At 35.3% G+C, this 22485-nt stretch overlaps 2 protein-coding genes across 3 annotated transcripts in view; both read left to right on the top strand.

Annotated features, from left to right (window-relative positions):
- LOC144959685 (uncharacterized) overlaps nucleotides 1-22485 on the top strand; it is a 93457-nt gene that overhangs the window by 9877 nt on the left and 61095 nt on the right. The gene's annotated exons all lie outside the window — the stretch shown is intronic.
- LOC144959705 (interferon regulatory factor 2-binding protein 1-like) lies at nucleotides 11805-15399 on the top strand. The gene has a single exon (XM_078892387.1). The coding sequence runs from the start codon at nucleotides 12998-13000 to the stop codon at nucleotides 15098-15100; it is 2103 nt and encodes a 700-aa protein (XP_078748513.1). The 5' UTR covers nucleotides 11805-12997; the 3' UTR covers nucleotides 15101-15399.

Here is a 22485-nt window from a genome sequence, read left to right as displayed (position 1 = left end):
TCCTCCTCCTCCTCCTCCTCCTCCTCCTCCTCCTCTACTATACTAACTACTACTACTACTACTACTACTACTACTACTACTACTACTACTGCAATCCCCAACATTAATGTTACTTCTTGAAGGTGTCTACTCGATCGATTTATCCCAATGAAACATTACAAAAAAAAAAAAAAAAACTCTTCAAAATCACTTCCAGCATTCTCCTAGGAGACTTAAACGGAGTGAAATATCGTCCATTTATTTACCATAAGGGTTAAACGTATTCCCACCAGTTCCCTCTCACGCCCCCTGGCGCATGTACGTGCATATTGTGATAGTCATTTGCTTGCCATTGCTCTCGCACTCATGACATAACCGTGACAGAGAAACGTGCCCCTGCCTTTATTAAACAGGGCCGTTAAACCGTCCTCAGCTTGCGGGGTCATGTCCCAGGGTTTGAGGAACATACCCAGTTGATTACACCTATCAACACCCACCCCGTGACAATGCATTGGTTTGCCGCGTAATGATATTACAAGAACCATGCCTATCATTCAAATCGGGATTTGATATATACATATTTTTTTTCCGATCAAAGGCTATCTCTGGTTATTATTATTATTATTATTATTATTATTATTATTATTATTATTATTATTATTATTATTATTATTATTATTATTATTATTATTATTATTTATATTATTATTATTATTATTATTATTATTATTATTTATTATTGTTATTATCTCATTTCGTGTCTTATGATTTTATCAGGTACATTATGAACAAAATTTGTAGCAATTTCTGTACCCGTGGTCGCATTTATCACCGTCTTATCATCATTATCATCATCATTACCATCATCATCATCATCGTCATCGTCGTCATCATCATCACTAGCACAGACACCACCACCACCAACACACAGTGAAAGGCACACATTGCATAGAACCCCGCTGTCCCTTTGTCCAAATCTAATCACGCACACCCGACACCAGTCATGTTCTCACCTCGACCATCATCCTCCCCCCCCCCCCCCTCTCACCCCAAACTTTTCCAATCTCTTTCAAGCACCCCCCCCCCCCCCCCCACCATCCCTACCCTGCAGCACAACAGCAAAGAATCCCCCTATAGTTCCAAGAATAGCCGACAGAGCAAGATTTATGAGGAGCTATCACGAAATCTCCAGTAATTAGCGCCTTGATTAAACGGTCGCTAAGCCTGCTTGGCTGTGACCCCGCATCCCCCGGAATCTGGAAGTAGCGGGATGCAACCCCCTCGATACGACAGTCATCGCAATCCTGCACGGAAAGAAGCCACTAGTATTGGCGACTTGACGTGGCCTCACCTCATTAGGCTAGATATACTGAGAATCAGTTTGAAATAATTATTGTGACTGACTCTACTGCTGCTGTTCATTGATAAAACACACACACACACACATACACACACACACACACACACACACACACACTATATATATATATATATATATATATATATATATATATATATATATATATATATATATATATAAAATATTATTTATATACCCTTTTCAATTTGGTCAATCTTTTCTTCTAATATCACTTGGAATTCACTCCCACTGTCAGTCAGACTTGAAAGCAGCGTTGATAAATTGAAAAATAAAACTGAAAACCTATCTCTTTGGGAAGTATTTAAATTAGATTATGCCAGGAATTATTGCAAAGCGCATTCCTCCGTGTGTGTGTGTGTGTGTGTGTGTGTGTGTGAGTAATATATATTTATGTGCATTGTGTGTGTGTGTGTGTGTGTATGTTTGTGTGTAATTGGATGCGTGTGAGCTTTTGTTCGTACGGTATGTCCGAATCTGCAGTATGTAATGTTTTTTTTTACTGATGGCCAATGTGAAGCGCTTCGAAGCTTCGGCATAAGCGCTATATAAATGTACATTTATTCATTTATTATCAATCGATAATATACCCCCCCCTCCCCCTAATAATAGTAATGATAATAATAATAATAATAATAATAATAATAATAATAATAATAATAATAATAGTAATAGATGCCATTTGTATAGCGTATTTAAAGCACTCCATTTCGCTCCCAGATTGAGACAAATGTTATAAATATAGTTTATAAATCTAAAAAGAAAGAAAAATTCTGATCCATGTTTTCACTCAACCAGGATTGGTACGCTGGATGCTGCTAGGAAAATTCTGCAATCAATTTTCACTATGTTTAACACTACATAATCTTGACCCTTGGGCCTATTGCTGTAACGTACTTCTACTTGATTCATATATTTACGGACCTAATTCGAATGCACGCAATTTCGTGTTTTGTTTCTTTTTTTTTGTATTTGTTTCCACCCCCCTCCCTTCTTTTGGTTTGTCGTCCACATATATTAGATCTATTAAAAAAACAAAAACAAAACAAAAAAAAAAAACAATCCCCGCCCCCCCCCCCCCCCCCAAAAAAAAAAAAAAAAACCAAAAAAAAAAATAAACAAAAGAAAAACAAAAACAAACAAAAACAAAAACAATAAAAAACAGAAAACAAACAAACAAAACAAACAAAAAAAACCCAACAAAAAACAAAAATCAAAACAAAAACCCAAAAGACTGGAAATCTCAATTGGTAGAGCACTCACTTCACACGTAAAGGGACCGAGATGGATCTCGGGTGAAGTCGCGATTTTTATTGTCTCTCCACCCAGGAGTGATTGGGTAGCTGGGTATGTTAGATTTTTTCGGAAAGTACTTCGCGATAGACCAGCGTCCTATCAAATGGGTAGCATGTTATTGATCGTTTCACGCTATAACAGGATAAACTCCAGCTCAATGGGCCTAATGACTCTGAAGGACTACTTTAAGTAAAGACTATGCGTATATATGTGTAATGCTCGACGAGCTCTGCCTGCCAACAATCGTATTAAATTTTACCACACAAATGTATAGTGTAATGTGACCCCATATATGCTCGTCATTACTATTTTGGGACTATTTCATGTTGTGCATGTCGCCAAATAATCTAGTATACATTTTTCTTCTATGTTCTGTCTTTATTTTAATTCTTATTTTATAATATAATCTTTAAAAAAAAAAAAAACCTCTATAATCTCACTTATTTAGACATGAGAAATGGGACTATCATTTCTCTAAATGGATATTTTCCATGTCTTTAGCTTTTTAAAAAATCCTCAAATCTATTCCTCCTCAATCTTAGACCGTTCCTTGATATCCATTTTGCGTGCAGTCTTCTCAGATTTTCGTATTCCAGAGGAAGGAAATTCATAATTCAGCCAAAATGGCATCTCTGATGTTTTTGTAACTGCGTGGTTGACACCAGGGTATTAGAAAAATGTACACTTTGTTTTGTTTTTGTTTTTGTTAGTTTTCTTTTTTCTTTTTAAATCACACGAAAGGAGTTTTCTCTTAAAATACAAAACAAAAAAAAATATATTGTAAGATTGTATCCATCAGTCAGCGTTTTTTCTTATCATCATTCTGTCCTATCCTTCGACATCGAATTTATGTCAAACAGTTATATTATTATTATTATTATACACGACCAATTCCTAACCTATTCGTTTTGCCATTTTCTATTCAAGGATTAGACAAGCGAGTTCCCGTTAAGTCCTTTAATCTTCCATCGCGATTCATCCCCATGGGAGGTCAAAAAACGAAGCTTCGAGGATTGGCTAGCATGCTAACAACCTTTTCTCAGACACAAACAACTAGCTCATAATACCGTGCCTCGCGTGCGTCAGATGTAGGTTTGGCTATCTCGTAAGAGGGGCGAAAGGATCGATCGTTCCTCTACCAATAATAATTATTAATCAAGCATTTGGAATTGGTATCACCTTTCTTGAGTTGAAGTTAACGGTGAACACGACATGAGACTATGTAATGATTTTCAAAACCACTTCATCGTTCAAATCGTTCAATATTTTTTTTCTTCTCTTCTTCCCATTCGAAACGGTAGAATGATATTGGTAGATAAACGAAATGGGATGTGCTCATTTATTTCTTGGCAACGTTTCCTTGTTCACTTCTTTCGGTTCACAATACTACTTTTCATCATACTATTTAGGTAGAAACTTTTTATTCCAGCACTCGACAACGGGAACGGACTCTTACTGCCTGAAACATAATCGAAGAACTTACTTTGTCCTCTGTAGATATTTAGCACCTGGGAGACTTTATTGTCACTAATTGGCCACTGATCACACGCAAGAAAAGGGGTTCCCAAAAGTTGACCCAATCGACGTATTAAAAAAAGATCGACGACTTTTTAAATTAAAAAAAAAAAAATTAAAAAGACACCAACAACCCAAAACAAAAAGCTATTTTAGAATATTGTTTTGATCTCAAAATTAAGTCAATTCACCATTCTTTTGGTGGCCAATCAAAACTAAGCAACATTTTTCGTGACTCCCAACAACCGGGGGAGAGAAAGTAACTTGGGGAAGTCGAATGTCCATGCACGAAGAACGCAACGTTCCGTGCGTGTTGCGCTCTTACTACGTCTGGCATTTGCCTCCCCAGTCCCAGACCGATGGGCCTTTATCGTGATCAGTTTGCGTGCCGTAGTTCCGTTACCCAGCAAGTTTGATTAAATCGTGTTCATTTACATGGCCAGCCCGCGATGGTACTGTGCGTGACCGGAGTGCGAGATGAGCGAAAAATTGCCGGATGCCGTCTGCCTTTAGCCTTGACTGAATACATCAATATCACGCACGGGACCACCACGAGATAAACTATTTCAGTGGCGACAGCACGAAGTTTTATTTGTCTCGGATTCCAAGGGGGGAAACAAGAAAATTTGATCACGCGTTTATCGCATTCTTCCTCCCTGTCCGTTTGAGTCGTCAGGTCACGCACTAGAAATAGTCGACTGGCTGGTTTGGTATGGTTGTCAGGCACCGTGGCTGGGGTATAGGATGAAGTCTACTCATGACGCACGCATATACCGGACGTGCATGCTAACAAGTCTGTGGTCCATTGAACGGGGAGCTCGGATGATGGAGGGCATTTAGGCTTGTGGTGCTGGATTTGATATTTCCTTTAAAAACGAGTATTTTTTTTCATAATTTATCTCGTGGCCAAGTAGGCAACTTTTAAGAACGGCGAATAAAATAAAAGAAAAGATAATCCATATTTGTATGTGATTGTAAGACTTGCATAACACATTGTATATAAAAGCTCAATTTTTTTTTTTGTCACAACTCCCGCCATTCAATGAAAGAAACATTTTTATTGCAAATTTATTTCAAATTGGATGAATAAAATTTGAACAAAGACCATACGCGTAATGGTTTGGATGAAAAAGAATTGAACATATCTCCTAGGACTTTGAGAAGATCATAATACACTTGAATACAAGCTTCTATCCGAATTAGCGTGTGTATTTTCTAGCAAGCAACATTGTGTGCTCCACATCATCAACTAATAGACCCGTTGTCAATAATGCAGAAAACAAACAACCCCACTCAACAAACAAACCGAAAAAAAAAGAAATAATTAAAAAAAACAAAAAAAAAAACAAAACAAAAAAAAAAACAAAAAAAAAACAACATAAAAACAAACATAGCAAAGTAAAAACCAAAACAAGCAAAGTAAAAAAAAAAAACAAACAAAAATTTCTCCGACGACGAACAACAAAGAGAAAACAAGCAATGCTGGGAAAGAGGAGGAGAGGGGGGGGGGGGGTGATGTAGAAGAGTACAGGTGGGAAAGAGAGGGATCAAGGTGAGGGGGATAAAGATAGTGTAAAATAAAAGAATTAATTACTAGCAGACTAGAGTGCTTGCTAAGATAGTAAGATCGTCATATGTTGTCAACACACACGACAAAATTTTAAAAATCATTTGGTAATTGGATTCAATAGTCTGATGTCACGTCGCCCAGCAACGCGGCTATCGTGGTTCTAAACAAAGAAAATCGGTACTTTTTATTCTTCATGATGACTTGAACTTTTCATATGTCTTGTGATCAGAATGTGTAAAAGTCAAAACATGATCAGATTTATAATGTTTTTTTTTTACCTCTGGATACGCTTTTATGCTCGTCGGAGAAATATTTCATAAGGGCGACCGCCATTGTTCCGATAGTTTAGAGCCAGTTACTAAGTTACGACTGTTGAAGCGCATTACATACAAGATCATAATTTGCTAGAACTAGTCACACTGCTTTGTGACTGGCTTGGGCTTGCTCCATTTATCCAGTTCTCATACAGTGCAGTGGTTTTCATAGAACGTCTTAAGGCATTTTTTTCTTCCAATTATTTATTGCTATACGTATTCCAGTTTTATAGTATTTTTGTGTCGCTTTTTTCTTCTTCTTGTATCTGATTATATATTATACTCTTTTTATTGTGCAATTACACTTGTGTGTGTGTGTGTGTGTGTGTGTTTGTGTGTATGTGAGCACGCGCGTGCACGTGTGTGCAAATGAAAACATGCTAATGCGTGTGTTACTATAATGAATTATCATCATCATCATCATCATCATCATCATCATCATCATCATCATCATCGTCGTCGTCATTATTATTATTATTTATTATTATATATTATTATTATTATATTATTATTATTATTTATTATTATTATTATTATTATTATTATTATTATTATTATTATTAATGATATAAAGGACCACCACCAACGGCAATTCGCGCTGTGCTGAGCAGTGACCTCAAACACATCCGAAATCAATTTACAATAGATTCGGAAGAAGGCCTTTTCTCTTAAGATTTATTACAGAAGACCGTTCTAGGTGGAGGGATATCATACAGAGGATAGAAGAGGTGGCCGAGTCGTTCCAGTTGTATGATTAGGAGGCGAAAGGCACTTACTCTTAGCCTTAGAAGGTTACATTAATTTTATAAGCAAATTACTTTTTTTTTACCTTTCCGTTTTTTTAGATGACAGTGTTAAAACATGATATGCGATAGATGCAGATTATTTGTAGTGGTGGTAAACGAAAACATTTTATTCCACCCTTCTCATTGGAAAACCCTATCATTTCTTAGTAAATACGTAGATCTAATAGAGACTCGTTGAATAGTGCTTTGAACGCGTTGAACAAAAACTTTATTCAGCGATTGCAGAATATTTTCGCACAATTTATTGGTGTTAAATCTAATTGTAAAAGACAGCTTTTTAAAAATCGAACAAGAAACAGCAACAACGATAACAACAGACAAGCAATGATGATTATTGGGGCAAAAAGGGAAAAAAAAAATCAACCAGTCTATAATCTGAACTTCGAACTTCATGTCTAACAAATGTTGTGTATGGTAGTAGTCTGTCATTCACACATTTTCAAATTTTTATCTTGCAACAGTACCGTCTGCACACCTATTTTTTTTTTTTTTTTTTTTTACTTTCATGACTTCTAATCATAAACATTCATCAAATTGTAATCAACTTTTTATGTTCAACGTTCTATGTTATTACGACGACGACTACTACTACTACTACTACTACTACTACTACTACTACTACTACTACTACTACTACTACTACTACTACTACTACTACTACTACTACTACTACCACTACCACTACCACTACCTACTACTACTACTACTACTACTACTACTACTACTACTACTACTACTACTACTAAATACTACTACTACTGTTACTGCTGCTGCTGCTGCTGCTACTACTACCACTACTACTACTACTACTACTACTACTACTACTACTACTACTACTACTACTACTACTACTACTACTACTACTACTACTACTACCACTACCACTACCTCTACTACTACTACTACTACTACTACTACTACTACTACTACTACTACTACTACTACTACTACTACTACTACTACGACTACTACTACTATTACTACTACTACTACTACTACTACTACTACTACTACTACTACTACTACTAAAACAACTACAACTAACTACTACTACTACTACATACTACTACTACTACTACTACTACTACTACTACTACTACTACTACTACTACTACTACTACTACTACTAACTACTACTACTACTACTACTACTACTACTATACTACTACTACTAACTACTACTACTACTACTACTAATAATAATAATAATAATATTTTTAAAAAAATGATAATAATAATAATGATGATGATGATGATGATGATGATGATGATGATGATGATGATGATGATGATGATGATGATGATGATGAGCATTATAGCTCTATGCGCATTGCATTGGCAATAATATCATGACATAAAATCAAATAATCTAATGACATACATACTATATAAATGATGTTTTAATCTAGATTTTAATATGGTGATGTTTTTTGCTGCATCTCTTACAGTTTTAGAGAGATAATTCCAAGGTTCATAGGGCACACGGGCCTATCCGGACTTAATCCAAATTATTGTAGTCGTAAATGGGCAGTTAAAAAAACAAATAACCAAAAAACAAAGAAACAAACAAAAACATCAAACTTTTCTGAACTCTTGATTGTTCCTTGTTTGTGACTGTCAGTCGATTTGCTTTTACTAATTGTGCTATTAGGACCCGGCAATAGTCTATGTGATTTTAATACATTTCTAAGAATTATTTCAAATTCTTGTAAGTTGTAACACACGTCAGTATAGAAGGAACGATATTGACGGATCGGAGCTCTTTGTTTTAGACAGCCATTTTGGTAATAGGTTCTCACTATATTATATTAACCATACTATGTCCCGTCCTACATGTTGAATGTTGCTGTTGACCAGGGACCCCTTGTAAAGCGCTTTGAGCACATTTAGTGGATATTGCGCTATATAAAGTTCATTTAAAGCTCATTTTAAAAAAAATACTATAAACGTTCGAGGTTACTCATGTTTTGTGCGTTGGTACGTTATTGATGCAATGCGTTTATATATATGTATATATATATATATATATATATATATATATATATATATATATATATATATATATATATATAAAACCCAAACAAAATCACAAAAAAACTCATAACTCATAACTTCTGCCACTCAGATATAACGCACCAACACACAAAACTATGTGTAACCTAGTCTGATTGATATAATTCAGTGAAAACTAATCATAAAATGACTGGCTAAAAACAATAACAAAGAGTTCAGTGACGTCAATCTCATTCCTTATCCATATCCTGTGATGTTGTGGGTGTTTTACCTAAACGCATAGTATCAATAAGTGGAGTTAAAAGATCTTTTTTTTTTTAACATATTTTTTTTACTACATTACATCGTTTGGTGTGTACTGTGTGTGTGTGTGTGTGTGTGTGTGTGTGAACGTGTGTCTGTTTGTTTATGTGTGTATTTGTGTGTGATATTTTTTGTTTGTTTTGTACCTACACTATAGTTCCGAGAATTCCCCGTTAAAATTTTTAAGTCGACTCAATATAGAAAGTTGGCCCCGACCGTGCTGCTTGTGTCTTGAAATGATTCGTTACTTGTAAAGGATTCCTGGAAATCTCGAACATGTTATGCAGTATGTCCTGTGGCTCCTAACCCATTGAACTAAAGTTAAAGATTAACCAATACCTGACACCTCTGATATCCCACTGTAATATTGTAATCGATTTACCTTCTGAATTGTCGTGTGTGTGTGTGTGTGTGTGTGTGTGTATGTATTGTTACATGTCTGTTGCTGTATTGGAAATATTAACAAACCAACACAAAATGTTGTCCATTGCAGCAATATTAATAAATCAAGTCCATAATTTCGTTTGGTATCTCAGTCATGGAAATATCATGTACACGACGTTGTCAGGTGACCTCTCCGATGTTTAATTCATTTAAATTAATTAGTTTATTTATTTATTTATTTAGTTATTTATTTATTTATTTATATATTTATTTGTTTATTTATTTATTTATTTATTTATTTATTTATTTCTCCTTTTTTTCAATGATGAAATCCCTCATGGATGGAGGGCACCCACCCTCTAGTGTCATTTGCCACGTATTTGTTACCGGCATTATGCCATTGTTATGAATTGAGGCTCCCCCCCCCCCCAGGCTTTTCCTGGGGTCCTTTATTGTGAGAATTACATTGAGATGGATACTTCTTTTGGTGGCTGATGATATTTTTTTCCTCACAAAAAATCTCTGTTTAAAAAAATACTCACCGATCTAATTGTACAATGTTTACCACGCATTTCTTATTCCATTCGTATCAGCATAGCTTGACAGATCATCTTTAATTCTGACATTTAAATTTCTTAAATTTATAACATTAAATTTTCTTAAAATTCCCTTGTCAACTATGTCCTGCTCAATAGATTATATAATAATAATAATAATAATAATAATAATAATAATAATAATAATAATAATAATAATAATAATAATAATAAAATAATAATAATAATAATAATAATAATAATAATAAATAATAATAATAATAATAATAATAATAATAATAATAATAATAATAATAATAATATAATAATAATAATAATAATAATAATAATAATAATAATATTATATAATTATTATTATTATTATTATATTATTATTATATTATTATTATTATTATTTATTATTATTATTATTATTATTATTATTATTATTATTATTATTATTATTATTATTATTATTATATTATTATTATTATTATTATTTATTATTATTATTATTATTATTATTATTATTATTATTTATTATTATTTTTATTATATTAATCTTATTATTATTTTATTATTATTAATCTTATTATTATTATTATTATTATATTATTATTATTATTATTATTATTATTATTATTATTATTATTATTATTATTATTATTATTATTATTATTTTATTATCATTATTGTATATTATTATATATTTATTTAAACCTATATAAAAGTTATTGTACACTCATAGCAATCCATCAGGAACAACACCATATAGAAGGAATGAAACTGACGTCACTCAGCTCTTTGTTATTGTTTATAGACAGCCATTTAAAAAAACCAGTTCTTACTTAATTATATTAATCAGATAACAAAGAGCTGAGTGACATCAGTCTCATTCCTTCTATATGGTGTTGTTCCTGATGGATTGTCTATTAGTGTACAATAACTTTTATATAGGTTTGCTACTCACTCTATTATTACCTCGCCTCCTCCTTCCTCTCTCTCACCCTATTCCCCAATCCTTCTCCTGATATTTATTAGAAGATGGATGAATCACCTCCTTTCTTACTTTCTCGTCATTTTGGTTTATTAGAGTGTATCCAAAGAAAACTTGTGGCCGTGGCGTGCTGCATGCTATTTGGAAATTCGATCACGCGATATTGAACTGAGTAGACTTGGTTTGAATTCCAGTCAGGATTTGATCTAACGACGATGTGCATGACATCACGCACTCACTCTACCCGATGGAAGAATATGAATGAGATGCTGACGCTGATGGTGCCCATTATGCCGAAAACGACTATTATTGCCTACCAATATTATAAGCCCATCTATTTTTTCTTTTATCGTTCATTAGCATGTTTACTTCCAATCAGCCCTTCAAAGAAGGTCATGTCTCATCCAACTTCACAATTATTTCTACACCACCATCTCTTTACCTCAACCATTCAATTCTTTCCTTCTTCTCATATTTCTTTTTTTTTTTCTACCTGTGGTTAGTGAGGCTTGAATTATTTTACCTTGAGCAAATTTTGTAATTTATAATATGTGAGAGTCTTTCGTCCTTCTGCCACACTTACAAGCGCATGCGTTGTAGCCTACTTTATCGCAATTCAGTTACTGTCTGGTCGCCCGCCTCCCTTCTCCTCAAACACAAAATAAACTTGGAAGTTGGAAGCCAGAAAGCAGCGGCGTATTGTTATTGAGTAGTGTTTGGCGGCAAGCGAAGCTAGGGGACTGCGCCACTGGCAATTTCCATTGTGAATAGCGGGCATCCTGCCAGACAGTGTAGCATAGCTAAGAAGAAAAAATTGTCATTTCTTAGTTTTTGCGATAATCTTTAACTTCAAAAGTTTGGTTGGATAAATGGACATTGCCCATAAGATTAACAAGCATTCGTTATATTACCATACTTGTGTTCAATTTGTGACTTAGTCGGCTGTTATGTGAATTCGGTCAACATATTTCAGATAATGTGTATAACTGTCATACACCGTGACGGACAGGATCGTTTTGATTTTGGAGTTGGAGGAGGGGAATGCAAGGAGATTCAATCAAGGTATCGATTGGTATTAGCAGTGAGATTGACATTGCGTTTGTGATATTACATCACTCTCAACATCGTGTGGATATGTCGAATGTTTAACGTGTCTTTTTCATTTTCGTGTTCATTTATGATGGTGAGAGACTCGCGCTTGTTTTTGTTCACGACAGACATTTCAGTTATCGGAGACGACAGCTGCTGTTTCTCTGTGCTGTGAACGCGTGTTGAAAATAAACTTTTTAAAAAAGAAAGTATTTATTTAGCATCTGAAATGCGGTTTACACAAGTTGATATACTCGGATTAAAATATAACAGTATGATAGACAACGATACCAAAGTTTTCATAACAATAACGGATTTAGTGAATGACTTCTATTCCTATTTATCGTGATTATAGGCTTACAGCCATCTATTATTAAGAAAAGACGTGTTTAAAATACACTGTTTAAAATTTGAACTTCCCTGTATATTATCTTTTATTTTAGGTATTGCAATTATTAATAAATCTTTGACACAAGCACTATGCAGAGGATGCTTCCTTCCTATATACTTTTGATGTGGCTTATAAATATTTCTTCAAATCCGTGCTAATAAGAACTTGTCCACCTACGTCTGTAATTTCTCATTCAATATTATAGTAATTCAGACCTACTGAATCATGGATACTAATTTCGATATAACTTCATGTTTTTAAGCTTTGCTGTGACTACCTTGCTATTTAAGAATATGTTTCAAGGAAACTTTTTCACCCCTACCCTCGCCCCTCCAATTTTTTTTATTGTGATCATAATATACTTCTGCACAGCAAACTTTGAATCTGAGATATAAAAATAGCTGAAAGGTTTTTGTGAGATAAATAATGTCAATGCCTCACCGCACCCACCGTCAACATTGCTACTTGTGTGACCTACCGCGCACACCGTGGGCCATGCTTCACGACTTCTCAGAACCTGTGTGTAGGGGTTGCGTCAATTACGAGGGCCCAGATCGTATTGAAATGATCATCGAGGCAGCCAGACAGATGAAACGTGTTCATGCGTTCCAGGAATCATCCAGGTCAGTGTCAAATGGTCTCAAATCGTCACCCCACGGTGTTCCACCAAACGCTCCCCCTCCCCGCATCCCTCATCCCCCCAACGTCAGCACAGGTCCATCTGAGTGCCCACCTCACTCATCCATGCCAATTGATATCGTCAGACCACCGGGCCCACCCCTCCCCATCAACGGACCTAGTCATCCCGCCGCCCCTCATAGTCATCACCATCCACCTCCACCAGAGCGACTGCTGGAAGTCCGGAGAAATATCATGGACTTCAATGCGATGGTTCGCCTACCCAACGGCCTTCCTGTTGGTCACCTTCATGGCCCGGTTAGATCTTCAGAAGAACATTTTCATGAACTTCATGGTAGAGGCAGCCCTCCACGTCTCGCTCTACACCTTATTCCTCCAATGAGCCGACACAGTGCTCCTCCCCAACCCCCTCTTATGGTCACCAAACGAAGGGATGACGACGAGGCGACCACTCATTCGGGAGAGGAGATAGCCAAATACGCATCCGTGGAAGAAGCGGTGCAGAAAAACAGTTTGGTAAGAGACACACTGAATACTTTAGCTGCGTGTGTACCTTTTCAGATCAGGTTGAAAAAAGATCACTTGTTAATTGGACGGATGTTTGCATTTGACGTGAGTTTTAGATCGTCACATGATTTGGAATTGAAATATTTTGTTGAGTATCCAATAGGCTCAGGCACTGTTCATAATTCTATATCCAGTCTAGTGAAGATCATGTGCCACGATTTTGTGAAAGACATTGGTAAGGGCACGTCATCGGGTCTCGTGTACTTGGAATATGAGATGAAACATAATAGTGGCCAGTGGAATAATGCCCTCGATTTGTTTTCTGACACGGTGAGACATTTTAAAGAACCTTTAAAAAGAGAATTGTTACCTACTCCATTTGTCGACAGCTGTCTTCCCCCGCTACCAGGTCACCTCGGTCGCATTGTCCCACTGACAAAACCAGATACACACATTAGGTCATACTTTGAGACGGCAAGCAGTAGCGGAGGGCTAAGCAGAAAGCGGAAAGGGTCGCCAGTGGCTTGTACAGAGGAAGACGACCAAGGGTCATCTAGTAAAATAGGAGAAGAGCATTTGAAGCGTCAACAGTGGATGCAAAGTCAAGCTGAAGTTCTAAAATTATCTTTACCTTCTGGCGCGGTGTACGGACCTGGTCTGCCGAGCTCGACGTCCATGTCTCCCTTAGGCAATAATCCACACACTCCCTCTCCACCAGACGCCGCTGGTCCTCAAAATAGTGGCCCTTCCCCAATGGCGGCTCTCATAAACGTCACCGACAATCTCGTATCCCCTACCGGCCAGGCAGAATTACAACGCCCTGTCCATATGCCCCACCATTCATCCAGCAGCCGGCGACTACTATTGCCTTACGCATCAAGACCGGTTTCCGATGCCGGTGTAGGTAGTACAATGCCAGAATCCACCAGCGGCTCTCAGTGTTCTAGCAACGAACTCTTAAAATGCACGCTCTGCCAAGAGCGATTGGAAGATACCCACTTCGTACAGTGTCCTTCCGTACCCGAACATAAATTTTGCTTCCCTTGCTCCAAGGAGAGCATTAAACGTCAAGGGGCCGGCTCTGAGGTATATTGTCCTAGCGGGAACAAATGCCCCCTTGCAGGCTCTAACGTGCCATGGGCTTTTATGCAGGCGGAAATAAGTACTATTCTAGGAGGAGATCACTATCGACGAAGTTCTGGTGGCGGTGGTGCAAATGATGCCGGCAATAGCGGCAATGTCTCCGACAACAACGGTAGCAACAACAATAACAATAATAGTAACACTAACAATAATAATAACACTACCAACAACAATAGTGTTACATGTCCTGGTATTAGTCCGGGTCCTGGAGCCAAAGACATTAAAAAGGAAAGAGATTAATCACCGTATTTATAAGTTAACCTTTAGTTTTAATGATATCATATAGGGTTTAATGTGGTAACTCATCCTTTGAACACCAGAATCACAAGCAAATCTTCGGTTCGATATATATTACACCACCATTTTTTACTGGCTTTCCTTTCCCCATACGATGATTGTAATTACATCTATTGCTATATCTGGCAGAGGTATATACCTCCTCCGTGTTTTAAGTGAAAGAGCTATACAGGTTCAGACCCCACTATACCTCTGTTTTGTCGACTACAAAAAAGCTTTTGATAGAGTACGCCACGAAGAAATACTAAAACAACTGCACTCCATTGGCGCTGATGAGAAAGACCTCAGACTCATGCAAACATTATACTCCACCCAGCAGGCATCTATCAAAATCGGAAACTCTACAGGAAATTCCATTCCTATTAAGAAAGGAGTCCGTCAAGGGTGTGTTGCCTCACCAGATCTGTTTAATCTATACCAAGAAACAATCATGAGGGGCATAAATAATATGGAGGGAATAAAAGTGGGAGGTCACAACATAAATAATATAAGATACGCAGACGATACGGTACTCATTGCAACATCAGAAATCCAACTTCAAAAGATTGTTGACAAAGTGGTAGTAGATAGTGAAGCCAAGGGAATGGAAGTGAATATCACCAAAACGGAATGCATGGTAATACAGAAAAACCCCGAAAACAACAACACCTGCAATATAACGATTCACGGCGAGCAACTTACCAACGTAGAAAGTTTTAAATACCTAGGTTCAATAGTGACAACAGATGGAAGATGTAACCGAGACATACGAGCAAGAATAGCTCAAGCCAAACAGGCCTTCATGGACCTGGGAAACATTTTGAAAAACAAACAGATGTCGTTCGGGATTAGATTCCGAGTCTTGAAGTGCTACGTGTGGCCAATCTTGTTATACGGATGCGAAAGCTGGACTACAAATGCAGAAACACAAAAGAACATTGAAGCTTTTGAAATGTGGTGCTTGAGAAGGATGCAGAGAATATCGTATACTGCACACAAAACGAACGAAGAAGTGCTAAAACAAACATACCAACAAAGGAAACTAATGCCCTTAATAGTGGATCGACAACTATCCTTTTTCGGACACATAGTAAGGAAAGATAAGAATGAATACCTGGCAAGTTGTGGAAAAATACCTGGTAAACGCGCCCGGGGGAGACAAAGAAAAACACTCATAGACCAACTGAAGGGCTTCACCAGCCTAACAATCCAAGAGCTGTTTGAAAAGGCAAGAGACAGGGAGGAATGGAGAGAGATAATTCATGCAGTATCCGAAGCCTGGACCAGGCATGGAACCTAGAAGAAGAAGATATCTGGCAGAGGAAATACGATAGAAAATAGCCCGATCGAAAGAGAAGCAAGTAATTTTTATCAACGCTTCCACACTACAGATTCACGGATTAATTCTAGAGTACTGTTGTTGCTTTTCACTTCTTGTATTTTTGTTTTCAAAATTTTAGACATATACATTCACACCAATTGATTACATTTATTTATTGTTTTAGATTATTTGACCAATCTTAAATACTGTAGCGGGCATCTCACAATAGTTGATCTACTTAAGAATCTCGCCGAATCCACTCAGTCCTTCTAAATATTTTTTTCTTCTTACCATAACGTGAAGTAACACTGTCTAGAATAAGATATCAGTTGCCGCTAAGAAACATATATTTATGTTTCGGATATCCCCTTTATCAACAAGACGAGCGATGATATTGAGATGATGGAAATTTCCTCCATCCTAATTTCATATGAGTACCTATGGGTTATTTCTTTCAGCGTCTACTTTTTATATTGGAGAAATGCGAAACATCCGTATCACGTGTCTTCACAAAATTGGAGCATCAAGTCAAATTCATCATTGTTTGTTTTTTTTCTCTGTTTTGAACAATTCATTGAAAAATTATTTGTTTTTCACTTCTGATTTTTTTTCGAATCAAGTAACATTGCATATAAGTCATTTACGGGTATTGTTATGAAAAGCAAACAAGATCAAGTGGTTGGGCTGCCTGTGTGTCTTCTAAGATGAGATGCAATAAAACACTTAACTGACTTATTGGGATGCGATTTTTATGTTATTAGGGCAATTTTTTTTTAAACGAATGAAAACCATATTATTTGATTCAAAAGCCTGTAAACTGTAAACTGTAAGTTCCCGTCGATGATAACCGTTTTCAATCCAATTATCTTGCAGTGAACTATGAATACACCTCGAAATGGTTTTAAATGACGATAGATTCCTATAGATTTTGAACAGAAAATTTCCACTTTAATGACATGCTTAAATTCTATGTCACATCCAGAAATCTGAGACCAAAGTCTGTTAATCACATACTTGTGAAGCCAAAAATGTCTCGCAAATTGGCGAGCATGCGTTTGAATATTAGGCACCCCTTATCTGGAACTCCCTCCCAAGATATATCAGAGACAGTAATGATGTAGATTTCTTTTAAAAATATCTTAAAAGGTTTCTTTTTAATATGTAGCACTGTTGAATTATATTGCTTTTTTTCATATTGCATGTTTAAGTGGTTTGAGTGAAAGTAGCCACGTTACTTTTAAGCGCTTTGAGCTTGTTGATATGCGGGGAAGGCATAAAAACCATACATTACTATTATTATTATTATTATTATTATTATTATTATTATTATTATTATTATTATTATTATTATTATTATTATTATTATTATTATTACTTTGATTGAGAAAAAGTTGTGACCCAAGTCATAAAATAAAAATGATAGGTCTAAACTTGAGATTTCTTTTAAGAGTGCTCAAGCGCTGACGAGATTTGAATCTATGTTGTAATGTCTTAATGCCCTGTAATATTCCTAAGTCATTGTAATGCCAAAGCACATAATATACGACCTCAAAGTGTCGCAGTGCCGTTCGACTCCTAAGAGAGTTCACGAAAACACTAGCCTCACACAGTGCTGTTATTCACGATCTATACGGTATCTTGTCAATTTTCATAAATGAATTAACACAATGATTTCACTTTATTTTTAAATTTGAGATCACTATAATGGGATTGAGAAAGTCTGAATGTTATTATCAGCTTAGACAAAATACCAAATTTGAGCATCAAGCTAACTCTTTTGTAGTTTCTTAGTTTCATCTTTTCTAATTTTTTGTTTTGTTTTGTTTTGTTTTGTTTCTCTATGATGTATTTTCAAAACGGATCATTCTGCTCATACTCATAGCGTTTTTGATATGTTTAAAAAAAATGTATCCGAAGAAGCCCTAAGCTATTGCTACCAATTCCTATTTTGTCGTTCACTGACAGAGAGCTTTTATTTAACGTTAGCCAGAATTATTAACTTCAAACATTGATGAATTCATGACTCAACTCGTCAAGTCCGAAAAACTTTAATTCCAACGAAGTTTCAGGTTTAAGAATAAAAACTTTTCAGATTCAATATTTTTTTTAGAACTTGAGGTTCATTTTAATTAATCGAGATTTTAAGTAAACCATTTCTGGCCAAATTTAAATATAAGATTTTCGTCATTAGGAGAATAATATATCCTACTATAATTGCTGGGAAGGTTGAACTTTTCTATGTATATTTAGTTGTTTTCCACGAAATGTATCTCCTCCCAAGTGGCATAAAACATCATCACTTGCTCAATCATTGCTTTGTGTCATATGTCTAGTAAATACTATGTTTTTTGTGTGCATTTCTTCATCGAAAAATCACCACAACTACTAACACCATCATCATCATCAACCTCATCATCGTCATCATAATAGTCAACGCCACTACGACCCTCACCACCACCATCATCATCATCATCATCATCATCTCATCATCATCATCATCATCATCATCCATAGTCATCTTCACTACCATACTATGTTTCCAAAGCTGTGAGTGATTATAATGTTTTTATGATGATATTTCAGTTGTGAAAATCGAACTGTTGCACTGACTTATTGCATTATTTTATTACGAAGTCAAAGAGTAGCTGATAGAGTTTGTTTTATTTTGAGAAAGTAGAAATAGCCACTATATAAAATGACAATACTTAGACAAATAATTGTTCTTCCATTACGTTCAGTTTTTCTTCTCTCTTTCTCTGATGTGTCAAAGGTTTGATGCCAAATTGCCCTTCGAAAAATTGCTGCTTGTGCTTGCGTGGGTGTGTTTTTGTGTGTGTATGTGTACGCCCGTGTGCGTTTGTGTGTGAACGTACTGGTGCGTGTGTTGTATGACTTTGGAGTGTGCGCTCGCGTGTGTGTAAAATGTGTGTGTGTGTGTGTGTGTGTGTGTGTGTGTGTGCTTTAAACTCTGCGTGCTACATAAAAAATAATAAGTCTACTATTTTTAGAGATAAGAAAAGAACACGAATGTCGTATGTTCATCGATCTAATCTGTCAAGTCATGCATAGAATAATGTCTAAACGCAATCACTAGTGGATTTCTTCCTTTTTATGTTTTATCCCCCCCCCCCCCCCCTTCTTTTCTTCCGAATGCCAAAGACTACACAAAGAAAATGTTTGAATCACGTAGTACTTTCCTTGAAACACCTATTCAAATACACGTGTTTGGTTGCCAAATTAAACACTTCAATTTTACCCTTTAAGATTTAGAAACCTACATAGTGTACTGTATTCATGCCCTCAAGAGAGAAAATTCAGTTATAATAAGATTGTCTGGATAGGGGCGAGATGAAAACGCCCACTTAATGAAATGTAGGCCTTTTTACTGTTTTCTTAACTGATATGCATCGTCATGTAATATTTGACTTTTCTTGTTTGTATGTCTGTATTATAGAGCTTTTTCGCCTCAATTTCAGCTCACAATATTTTTCAGAACATTTTGTGAGCAAATCACATCCAAATTAACTAAATAAATTTGTTTACATAGACATATGTTCTGTCTGACAGATGTAAATATAAATTGAGATTATAAACTCTTCTATAATCTCTCTTATAATCTCTTATAATATTCTAAATAAAGCTCACTTCTAATTTTATGTCAATTCCGACAGACTCCAAAATATCTGTCAAAATAGGGCACCAGATACTGTTTGTTGTGCACCACACCGTGAATCGGTCAGATATCACTTTTTATTAGACCCTTATTGTAATAGATACAGAGGAATGATTTGTTATAGTAGATGTTACAAACAAGAGTTTTTAGCAGTTGGTTTCACTTAAACTATTGTCTTAATTGCCACATTCTTGTTATGATGTCATACAAATGCCCATAATATTACAGACAGATTATGGGTCAACAACACTTAAAATAATTTGCTATTTTCTGCTAAAACACCGTAAGTTTCCAGTATTTAAAGAATACTTTTTGCAATTCAAATTCTTAATGTTTCAACAATGAAAGACACATTAAAGGTCTTTGATATCATGGACCTTATATCATCTGAATATTAAAATTTTGAACCTTTTAATTTGCTATTATGTGCTATTTTAACTATTTTCATGATCCCTCAACAGTTCTAAGTCTCAATTTCATATACAATTTATTATCATTATTTTTTGCAATGCTTTATTACTGATTCTCTTGATTTAATTTATTTATTGCAATGAATTTGTTATGTTTACTTACATTGTCAAATGAAGTTGAAATGTCCATAATGTTGGAATTAATTTATGTTCAAAATATTATAAAATTCACCGAACTGTAAAGGGGCCTGTGTCAATACTGTCATGCAATGATTAAACACATTGATTCACACTTTTTTAAAACCAGAAAACTTATTTTACATCATGCCCGATAAAGATAAACTCCACTTGTCAACAAGTCTTAGACACACGAATTCAGTCTTAGGTTTAGACTTTTTGACAATTAGGGAGTTGTCTTAATTCATTGATGTTTTAATTCAAATTTTTGAGACCCAAAGAAATAAAGGGGTCATGTCATTAAAGATAAAAATAGATAATTTCCTGTCGCGAGTGAAGCGGGGACAAAGTTGTTCATAAAAAATATGATGAAAATATTTATCTATAAACTGTAGATGCAAAATATATAAAATATTATTTTGAATTTGGTTTTCTTCAAGTTTTAAATTATTTCTCCATTCTTGCTATTCTGTCGACCATAATATACGACCACAGCGACACGAACATATTTACAGATCTGATATCCGGACACAATTATGAGTTCGTTTTAACATTGTTGTCATTGAAAATAGTTTGCTGTGGTTTGAGAGGATTTCCAATACAACAATGTGACCATAGCAATTTGGGATATCAGACCAGCAAATAAGTACAGGTCAGGTCGAATCAGACACGAGCCAGGCTCTGCTTTTGGTGTCAGGCTCTAAGTCAATGGAGTTATTTTCATATTCGAAATCTAGTTTAAAAATAAAGAAAACAAATTATTTTGTTATTTTTGCCATACATTTTTTAAAGCAATTAATAATCTTTGTCTTTTCGTCACATGCGACATAAAACATAATTTGACACAGCCTCAAATATGTAAATTATGCTGAGAATTGTTTTAATTCTAAAGGATATTTGCGATTATTCTCTGTTTGATAGACGAATACTATTATATTACTCGTATAATATTAATTCCTCTATAAGTTTTTATTTATGACTCTAATTTTTTATAATACTTTGATGTCTTTTTGATTGTTAAGACTTTGCTGTGATAGTTGAGAATGAGATGTTTGAGTTTGATGGCTGTTAATATTTTACCAAGGTTAAGGCGGTGTTGGTAATTTATTATTATGATTCGATGAATGATTTTAAATGGTGATTTTATGGCGCAAACAAGGAATATTATAAAACTAATTCTTGGTCTACATTGATTTTTTGAAAATTTGAAGAAGAAAAAAATTATCTTCTTGTGTGAAATCCAGTCCCCACCCTACTTATTTGCAGGTCTGATAACCCAACTTGTTATGGTCTCATTGTTGTAATGGAAATACTCTCAGACCAACGCAAAATATTGCCCATTTCAACATTTTTAAAATAGGCCCATAATTGCTTTCAAATTTCAAACCTGAAAATATGTTCATGTCCTCCTCACTCCAACTCCTTGTGATGTGTGTTAATGTCATCGATATTAGCGGTCTAAAAGGTAAATAAAAACAACCTAATAATTTTTGCACCAGATTGACTTTTTCTACCAAAAAATAATTATATATTAGTTGTGCAGAATAATACGCATCATCGTTTTTTTTTTTCGGGATGGGAGACTACTGTTTGCTAAAGGAGGAAAAAATGAAAAGAGAAAGTTGAAAATCACTGGCCAGGCCGAAAAGAATACTTACCTCTCACACCCGCCACCCCAATTTTTCTCTTGCTAGTTAATTTTTCACTCACTGGTTTGCTGCACCATCAGCTGTAGACTAGATGTGGCACAGTGTTTTTGTTTCTTTCG

Source organism: Berghia stephanieae, chromosome 1 (assembly GCF_034508935.2).
Source record: "Berghia stephanieae isolate SIO BIC M18660-M18661 chromosome 1, UCSD_Bste_1.3, whole genome shotgun sequence".
In the NCBI taxonomy this organism is placed as follows: Eukaryota; Metazoa; Mollusca; class Gastropoda; order Nudibranchia; family Aeolidiidae; genus Berghia; species Berghia stephanieae.
The sequence above is the reverse complement of the archived record's forward strand: the minus strand, read 5'-3'. Positions and strand labels throughout refer to the sequence as shown.